General features: G+C 48.3%; 1 protein-coding gene across 2 annotated transcripts; it reads right to left on the bottom strand.

The window, feature by feature from the left end:
* Positions 1–3,221: 3,221 nt before the first annotated feature.
* RAB9A (RAB9A, member RAS oncogene family) lies at positions 3,222–8,698 on the bottom strand. 2 transcript variants are annotated; one of them, XM_055123213.1, is made up of 3 exons: positions 8,464–8,698; positions 7,699–7,818; positions 3,222–4,323 (listed from the first exon to the last, which is right to left on the bottom strand). In XM_055123213.1, exon 3 carries the CDS (start codon positions 4,291–4,293, stop codon positions 3,688–3,690), a length of 606 nt encoding a protein of 201 aa, XP_054979188.1. In that variant the 5' UTR covers positions 4,294–4,323; positions 7,699–7,818; positions 8,464–8,698; the 3' UTR covers positions 3,222–3,687. The 2 variants fall into 2 exon arrangements, with proteins under 2 accessions (XP_054979188.1, XP_054979189.1); XM_055123214.1 differs by having other exon boundaries at positions 7,699–7,805.
* Positions 8,699–9,799: the final 1,101 nt, after the last annotated feature.

Here is a 9,799-nt window from a genome sequence, read left to right as displayed (position 1 = left end):
TTGCAACACTGTAACTGAATCATGAACAACTTTGTAACTGTATCTCAAGTTGATTCAATAAAAAAGAACACAAAGCACCTTTAGCTTTCTTTAAAGAATCATCAGATTTGCAATTATAATTTGCTGCTAGCTAAAGTGCCTTTTTTGGCAGCAGGGTGTTCAGGGGACCATATGGTGCCAAGGATTGAACTGGGTTCAACCAGAAGAAAGGCACGTGGCTTAACCCCTGTACTTTCTCCCCAGCCCTGCTTGGTGTCTTCATCCAGCATCAGTTTCTTTGAAGGCAGAGGCATCCAGTCAGGCATCGCTCGCGTCTGAAGTCACATTTGGACACCATGTCCCTTTGATTAGCCTGTCCGGTGAACCCCTGTAGGTCTCCCTGGGAGGCTGGATCCCAGCAGTCTCTGCCTTAACTATTTTGTGCTGCTGGCACTAGATTGTTGGAACACCAGTTTAATCCCTGGATACTTAACTGACACGTTACTGAAACGATGCCTAAACATTTCAAACGCAATTTACTCAAATCTATGCAAATATCAGAATGACATTTTGTAAGTACCTGCAAGTAGCACTGTAGCACTGTCATCCCGTTGTTCATCGATTTGCTCGAGCAGGCATCAATAACATCTCCATTGTGAGACTTGTTACTGTTTTTATCATCTCGAATACCCCATGTGTAGCTTGCCAGGCTCTGCCATGCGGGCAGGATACTCTTGGTAGCTTGCTGGGCTCTCCAAGAGGGATGGAGGAATTGAACCCGGGTCGGCTTCTGCAAGGCAAACACCCTACCTGCTGTGCTATCACTGCAGTCTGCAAGTACTGTGGGACAAATGGTGCCCTCACTTTCAAATGTTCAGGTCTTAGCTCCCAAGCAGCTCAGAAAGTGACTGGAGAGATGTTCTTTAAAAATTACCTTGGGGGGCTGGAGCTTTAGCACAGCGGGTAGGGCATTTGCCTTGCACACGGCCGACCCGGGTTCAATTCCCAGCATCCCATATGCTCCCCTGTGCACCACCAGGGGTGATTCCTGAGTGCAGATCCAGGAGTAACCTGTGTGCATTGCCAGGTGTGACCCAAAAAGAAAAAAATATTACCTTGAGCCCTTTAGGGTGGGCACCAGTCCAATCTGACTTATGCCCTTAGGGAGGAAATTTGTATGCAGACACCAAGAAGGGGAAAGATCATCTGTGAACCATGGCATGGCACACGGGGAAAGTAAATGTACCAGCAGCGATCTAGGACATCAAGTCTCCACCGACCATGAGACACTGTTCAAGGCCCCCGGCTATATTTGTATGACAGCTTTTGCAAACTCACCTACTATGCTTTGCTCATGTACTGGTATCCGGATGGCTACCCAAGAGACTGATGGATGCTGCCTCTGGGGAAAGGCACTGAGTTAAAAAGGGTATTTGTCCCTTTTGCTTATATGACTCTATTTTCTGTTCAAAAACTCTACTGATTCCCAATGACCACTGTTGACCAACATATGGGAGAAAAGCACTTTGATAAACAAATGATAAATGTCAAAGAAAAGAGCAAGTTTGAATTTAATTGCTATTAAATATCCATAGAGCTAGTAAGAGGAGGTGGTCTATAATGGAAATATGTGCAGCTATATTGCAATGGCAATTCCTAAAAAAACATACACTTTTTTTAAAGTCCTGGGGTGCTCACAGGATTAGAGTGTGTGCTTTGCATGCTAGTGGTCCAGATTCGACCCCCAGCATCACACACTCCCCTGACCACTGCTAGCAGTAACCCCAAGTGCTGAGCCTGCAGCAGTCCCTGAGTACCAGTTATGTGACCCCTAAATACACAAAAACCAAGGGCCTAGGATGTGACCCAAGAACACGTGTAAGTGTAATCCCAATATGGCAAAACAACAAAACACCCCACCTTACAAAAAATCTACAAGCAAAAAATGTTGCTTTGTATACACCAATTTTGTTTGGGAATCCCACCTGGTGATGCTCGGGATTCACCCCTAGCAATGCTCAAGAGATGATATTCGTGCCGGGGTGGCACATTGGACCAGGGTTGGCCGTGTGCAAGGAGACTCCTAAATACTATACTATCTCTCTAGCCCACGTAACAGATTTTCCCCAGCCCCATGCTATTTTTTTAAATGGTATATCCTTATTTTGGATTTTGGATGACTTCTGGTGAAAATTATGAGTAATAAAAACTCATCTCTGGGGGGTTAGAGTTATAGCACAGAAGGTAGGGCATTTGCTTTGCGTGTGGCTGACCTGGGTTTGATCCCCAGCACCCTATATGATTCCCTCAAGCCCACCAGGAAGGATCCTGAAGTGCAGAGCCAGGACCAAGCCCTAAGCATCAGTTTGTTCCTAATACAAAACAAAATAAAAAACAAACTATAGTTCTAAGACTAGAATCTGAAGTCATTTTATTTCCCCAAATCTGAAACATTAAGATGTGTTGCTTTTGTAAAAATTGCATATTAGGAAATCAGGTTTTCGAAAGCTTAGCTTTGGAATGGAATGATATTCTTTTTCAGTGTTTCCCAATGGTAACCATTAGGGCAGGGAGAATTTTCAATCTCTGGTTTTAAAAATATTGACCCTACCAGCATGTTCTTTGATGGCCTACCTCTCCCATTGAGGAGTTTCTGCCTTTCTTAACACATGGCCCGGGCACTGGTTTGCTTCTAAAATATGAGATCACCATCAAAGGCACAACATACAATCAGTGAAAAACCACAATTTGTTTGATCAGTATGTCTGCCCACAGCAAGCTTAGAACAACAAACACACACACATATCCTTGATAGCAAATCACTCAATTTTGTTCACATTCACTCATTAGGTGACCAGATAAAAACATCTCCACTGACTTTCACAAAGTCTGATGCCAAGGATCTCCTCCAACAGCCATGAGCTTAGCATCTAAATTTAGGGCATGGGAGGTGTGGCACAGAAATGAAGCAAGATTACAAGTGAGATCAGTTCTGCTGCTAGGTATGATGAAATGTTAACTTAAATCATTTTCAAAAGAATGAGGAGGGGCCACAACAGTGTACAGCAGGGAGGGTGTTTGTCTCGCATGTAACTGACCCAAGTTCAGTCCCTAGCAACCCATATGGTCCCCCGAGCCCACCAGGAGTGATCCCTGAGCACAGAGTCAGGAGTAAACCCTGAGCATCACTTGGTGTGGCAACAATCCCCTGCCCCCAAGTAAGAATGAAGACACCAGTCAAATAACCACAGTGGAAATGCATTAGACTTTAATCTCTAATATCTAACATTATTGCTTCAGGGAACCCCCCCCAACCAAGAATACAATGCTAATTACATAAAAATATACACATACAAAAAGTAGTTCTCCATTTTCCCAGGAAAAGAAACCAGTAACTTCTAGAATCTTCAAGTGTTTTAATTAAAGTCTTGGTCATTTTCATTCATTAGCTCTGTCACTTACATGTTTAAGTTAAACATTAGACCACCTTGACAATTTATAAATGTAAGGTGTCAATATTGAGTAAATAAATTCTTCCACAAGTGGATGTGTCCCTTCTCCCACCCACTAATGAAGCAGCAATATAGGTTAGTTTCATGTATGAGTAGATGATCCATTGCTGCGAATGCTAACTCTCTTCTCTACCTCGTGCTCACTTCCGTGTGTGTGTGTGTGAATTGGTTAAAACACACGGGCCACCTCTACCGATCAACAGCAAGAGGAGCTAGGCTTGGGCTTCCGGTGGAGACTGACTGTGTCTGTCTGAATCAAGTGATCTGACCTATCCTCGGTAGCCAGCACTCTCCGAACTGCTTCCTCAAAGGCTGCTGTGACATTGGTGGCATCTTTTGCACTTGTTTCAAAGTAAGGGTAGTCGCCGTTGTCTCTGCACCAGGCTTGGGCTTCTTCCGCGGACACTTGCCGTTCGCTTATGTCAACCTTGTTACCCAAAATCACAAAAGGAAAGTTTTCGGGCTCTTTCACATCTGCATAATATATGAATTCTTTCTTCCAGTTACTCAAGTTCTGGAAGCTTTGGGAATCATCGACACTGAAAGTAAGCAGGCAACAATCGGAACCTCTGTAGAAGGGCGTCCGCAGGCTTCGGAACCGCTCCTGGCCGGCTGTGTCCCAGATCTGCAAGGTAACAAAATGTCCATCCACCTCCAAATCTTTATTCAAAAATTCCACACCTATTGTGTGGAAGAGCTGGGTATCAAATTTATTAGTCACGTATCTGTTCATGAGCGAGCTCTTCCCAACTCCACCATCTCCAAGGAGAATGACTTTAAAAAGTGACGATTTTCCTGCCATTATTAGTCTCAAGATCAAGACTTCAGAGCCCTGTAACATAGAAACAACAGGAGCATATTACATTCCTTCGGACCTGCACGCGGCTCTCCAGAATTCTACAGTAGTGCTGCGCAAAGGAAAGAAAACACGGGACCCGATTCCTTTCTGCACGGGCGCAGCGAGGCACACGCCGCCGCCCTACGCTTAAGCCCCGAGAGCCAGGGGCTGGCTCTTCCCTGCCTCAGCTGAAACTCGCAGCCCTTAGGCTGAATGTGAGCTCCAAAGCCCAGGCTCCTCTTCTCCGCCCCTCTCCTCACAATAAGCATTGCCACCGTGTGTGAGAGATGCAGCAAGAGACGTCAGGAGGCCAGTGTCCGTAACAACGCCAAACGGCCTAGCTGGCGCCATGACAGTGCTCGCTGCTGCCTTTCCTCCAGCGCCAGGGCTTTCTCTTCACCCTCTTCTCGCTCGCTTCCGAAGCTATCACCATAGGAGCAGCGAAGCAGGGAAGCAGAGGCAGAGCTCACAGCTCTGGCTGGGAGCCAACACGGGCTAACCCCGAGGAAACGGCCCCTAGGCGCTGCTGCCGGAAGTCCTTCATGCTCCATCTAGCTCTATCCTACCCCTAAGGCTTCTTTGGGCGACTCTCGGAGAGAATTATGAAAGTGTGCTGCTGCTCAGGCGTTTCAAGGGAGAATGAAGTGCGCCTGAAAGGAGAAGCAGGTGTTAGCCCTACCCTCTAGGGGAAGCCCTCGGCAGGATCAAACACTTTCCGAAGCCACCGGCAGCCCACGGGGAGCGAGAGTTCAGGTGTCTGTTAACCGACGCCTGCTGTCAGGAGCTGCTGAAAGGGGGGGCTTCTATTTGGGACGTCTGGTTAGTTTTACTGTGGAAATCTTGAACACGACAACACCAACGTGCACTGAGTAATGAGAACAATGTGAAGGAATGCCAGGGCCTTCACCCAGTAGCAACTCATGGCAAACCCTTCCTCTGACACTGCTCGTCTTCCCTTCTTCCCAGCCGTCCTGAAGCCACGTACGCCTTACCCTTAGTGCCGTTTCAGGACTAAGTGCCTCAAATGTGTAGACACAAACAACCTTTAGAGTACAACTAAGCGAACTGCCCGCGACGGTGAAACGTTCCCTGGCTAGCCTATGCAATGCGGCAGCCACCAGCCGCGTGTGGCGAGGCGTGAGGAACTGAATTTTAACTTTCGTCCGATTTGGAGAGTTAAAGAGCCAGCAGCTATATTGGACGGCTCCGCTCTTCCGTAAAAATGGTAATGAGCTTGGGCATGAAAGAAAGGGAAGGTAATCAAGACATGAACAACACTGCCGGGATGAATTCAGAAAAATCACTGCAGCGGAAGCGATCTGACTGCCTCCTGGGGAAATGCTACAGTGACCCAGTGACCTGTGCTGTGAGGGTCCCCCAAGTCTGCTACATACTGCACAATTCCGGCAACACATGCGGCAACTTTTCACCCTCTCACTGGCTCCTTTCCGTTACTGCCAGTCATGACTACAGTGGAGACAATGTCCATCGGCTAGTGGAAGAGTGAGGTGATGAAAGGACCGGCACCTGGGAAACTTTTTTCATTTCCGAACTACTGCTCTCGGCCCAGTGCCTGACTAACTTGAAATGTGAAGAAGGAAATCAAAACCTTTCATTTTTTGACACAGTTGTAGCACTGTAGCAGTCATCCTGTTGTTCACTGATCATCGATTTGCTGGAGCGGGCACCAGTAACGTCTCCATTGTGAGGCTTGTTACTGTTTTTGGCATACTGAATATGCCATGGGGAACTTGCCAGGCTCTGCCGTGCGGGCAGGATACTCTCGGTAGCTTGCCGGGCTCTCTGAGAGGGACGGAGGAATCGAACCTGGGTCGGCTGTGTGCAAGGCAAATGCCCCACCTGCTGTGCTATCGCTCCAGCAATTTTCTCCATTCCTGTTTAAGTGACTTCCACTTACGGGAAGAGTGACAAAACCAAAACCAGCGCATCTACTCTGACTGACATGGAAAAGTGTCATCTAAAGCCTCATTCTTTTGTGGGCCACACCCGGCAGTGCTCAAGGCTTACTCCTGGCTCCAAACTTAGAGTTTATGCCAGGTGGGCTTTGGGGACCATACAGGGTGGCAGAGCTTAAACTTGGATCGACTGCAGGCAAGTACTCACTGTAGTACGGCTCTGCTCCCAAAGCCTCGACCTTTAATGGATCCCCAGAGACACAGCTCTGCGTTTTTTTTTCCTTTGGGGCCACACCTGGTGATGCTTAGGGGTTACTCCTGCCTCTGCACTCAGAAATTACTCCTGGCAGATCACTGGGACCATACGGGACACCAGGGATCAAACCCGGGTCGCCCATGTGCAAAGCAAGCGCCCTACCTGCTGTACTATCGCTCCCATCCCCTAAGTCCAACATCAAAGGCAAAACTGCCCCAGACACCTCCCTCCCTCAGCTCTCCCCGCTCACTGTTCCAGTCGTTCAGAAACTCGCTCAGCTCACACACACGCCCTCTCGCTGTCCCGCGGGCACCACGCTCTGCCTGTGATCCCAGCTGCTACGGCTCCACTTACCTCACTGCTGGGCTCTTGGAATCCAAACCCTTACCAGCACTGGGGACCTGTCCCCAGTCCCCCCCAATCCATGTTGGTTTTTTCATACGATGTTTACGATACATAAACATAAAAGGTGGATGAAGAGGGGGGGAGAGATGGGTGCAATTCTCGACTATCATTTAGCTCCCCATTTTAATAAGTCTTAGGCTGCCATACTACTCACAAAGTTTCATTGAATAGCACTGAAATATTAGGATCTTTACAGCAAATAACCGGATAATACAACGTAACAATCTCAAACCAGATGGTTAGATATACGCATTTACCAAATTAAGTTTTGGAAATTCTGAGACCTAGGGTTTACGTTATTTCTTTAACAGTGTCAGGGATCAAACCCAGGGCTTTGCATATCTGAGGCAGGCATGCTAGCTATCTCCCCAGTCTGTGAGACTTAAATTTAAATTTATCAAAGAACTTTGCTAGTTCTTTTTAGGATGTAGGGATTTCCTAAATTGTACCATTATTCTGATCAAACAAATCTGGGGCACGGTAGACTCACATGCCTGGAGATATGGTTAATTTTCTAATTTCACACCTGCATTGAGCACAGTAATTTGCTGAAACAGCTAATATGTGCATGAACATCTCTAAATCAGTTGTAGAGTGGTGCTTAAGATTGCATGATAATACAGAGAATTCTACCGACCCTCTTGTTATTTCCCACTGACAAAAGCTAACTGCATAGGATCTATACATTTACATACCATCAGTTTACAGACATCAAATGTCCCCCTTCATATGAAAGGACAAAAAGTCTTTTCAAAGGATCTTCAGTGTAAGCTGAGTATTTTTAAAATTTACCTTAAAAAGTAAAGTGAGGCTCCTTATATTCCACAGCCAAGAAAAAGTGCCCACAGGCAAAAATCCTCATCCAAGGTTAAAAGATGGGTTCAGCGAGTCAGTAAAATCTGTGGACGGAATCTGAATAAGACAAGCACAGGACATAGCTCAGAAATCTCCCCTTCCATAAATGGTTCAGTTCCTTATCCTTGTCTGCAAAGGGAAGATCCGAATACTCACCTTAGTAGAGTATGTTCGTTTTCCTAACTTTAAGAGCAAAGCGGAGAATTAAAACTTAAGAGATGAGCTCCATGAACTTAACAGGAAAACCACACCCGGAAGCTTCCGTGATCCTTTGCAGGCTGCTTTTCAAGGCTTTTCAGCGCCCCAACCCCCCCCCCGGCCCACCCTCCTCAGAGGCTCAAGCTTGGCAGTAAAATGACATGAAAAGGAGAATTTTTAAACCTCACCCACTCCTCAAAACCTGCCCACATCGGAGCACTGCGGAACAGTGCCCAGGTCATTAACACCAGGTGTTGCGCCGTGCTCTGCACAGCTGTTCCCAGACCAGCCGTCACGCCAGCTGAAGAGCACTGGCCCGGAGAAATCACATTCCAGCGGCTAAAATGAACAGCCGCAAGGACAGGCACCAACGCCATGCAGACAGCAAAGCAGTGAGCTGCCTCGGTTCTGGGCTCTGGGGGGCAGGTGGCAGGGACAGAGGCCTGGGGGCCGGCTCCTAGCCAGCAGGGGGCTCGGAACAAGGACCACCCAGCACGCACATACCTGTTGGGACGCCCCGCTCAGACTGCAGGGAAGGATTTCACCACAGCACCAGGTTCATTACAGGAGCACGGTGCGATTCTGTGGAATGAACAGAGAAGACGGCATGTGACCAGTGGGCTTCCCCTGACAGCCCCCTCTCCCTCAGATTCTGGGAGCAGCTGCGGGCGGAAGGAGCGGGAGGCTTGATGCAGTGTGCAAGCAGCCTTCAGGCGGCGAGAGGAGCCACAGCCAAGAGATGAAACGTCAGGCGGCCCCCTGCCCGCCCCAAATGCTCAGAGCCTCCTTGTGGGCCTTATATACACAGCCCCCCTGAACCTGCAGTCAAGAGCGGGTGGAGGGGAGCAGGACGCAGCTGTTTGGGGTGAAGAGCGGCACCAGGAGAGCTTCACTGCAGTCACTCTCCTCACTTCTCTCTGTTACAGCTATGAGGACACAGACTCAGGCATGCCACTGCCTGCTGGCAGCACCGCGGCTAGCAACAGGCGAGCGGGCTGACCGTGGCTGGCTGAGCAAAGCTGGGCGCTGAGTGACTCCCTCAACCACCCTGGACTTTGGTTTTTTTTTTTTTCTTTTTCTGTAGTTGCGGCAGGTAGGATGAAAGTGAGCGCTTATGATGGTGAAGTCTTCCAATGGCTTAGCTCACTTCAAGATTGACCCCAATGGCTTAGCTCACTTCAAGATTGACCCCAGGGCCAGAGTGGGGAAGGCACTTGCCTTGCATGCAGCTGACCCCAGTACCCCACAGAATTCCCCGAGCCTTACCAGGAGGGAACCCTGAGCACAGTGTGAAGAGTCAGCCCTGAGCACATCCAGGGATGGCCCCAAACTCCAAGACATCGACTTAATAAGGCACATTAAAGTGTGCCCGGTTTTTGTAAGAGTTTTAGTAGTTTGGGGCTGGAGTGATAGCACAGCAAGTAGGGCGTTTGGCTTGCAAGCGGCCGACCCGGGTTCGATTCCCAGCATCCCATAGAGTCCCCCGAGCACTGCCAGGAGTAATTCCTAAGTGCACGAGCCAGGAGTAACCCCTGTGCGACGTCAGGTGTGACCCAAAAAAGAAAAATAAAAGAGTTTTAATAGTTCGAGATACGTTTCCAATGAAACAGGAATCAAGTGTTGACAGAATTCGGGGGCTCCATGTTCCACAGACTGGTGGGAGAACAGTTTCTCCCCAAGTTGTAGAGTGCCCACTGCGTGCCACACACTAGGGGTGCAAGCCACACCAACCCTCTCTAGTGGCGCATGCAGGTAGGGGAGGTGGCAGTCTGCACACCAACCCATGTGGCAAGTTCTATAAATCAGAACATGAACAACATCGTGGCGTTTTACAACCCCC

The sequence above is a fragment of the Sorex araneus genome, chromosome X, assembly GCF_027595985.1.
Source record: "Sorex araneus isolate mSorAra2 chromosome X, mSorAra2.pri, whole genome shotgun sequence".
NCBI lineage: Eukaryota > Metazoa > Chordata > Mammalia > Eulipotyphla > Soricidae > Sorex > Sorex araneus.
This window is presented reverse-complemented; position numbering and strand designations above follow the sequence as displayed.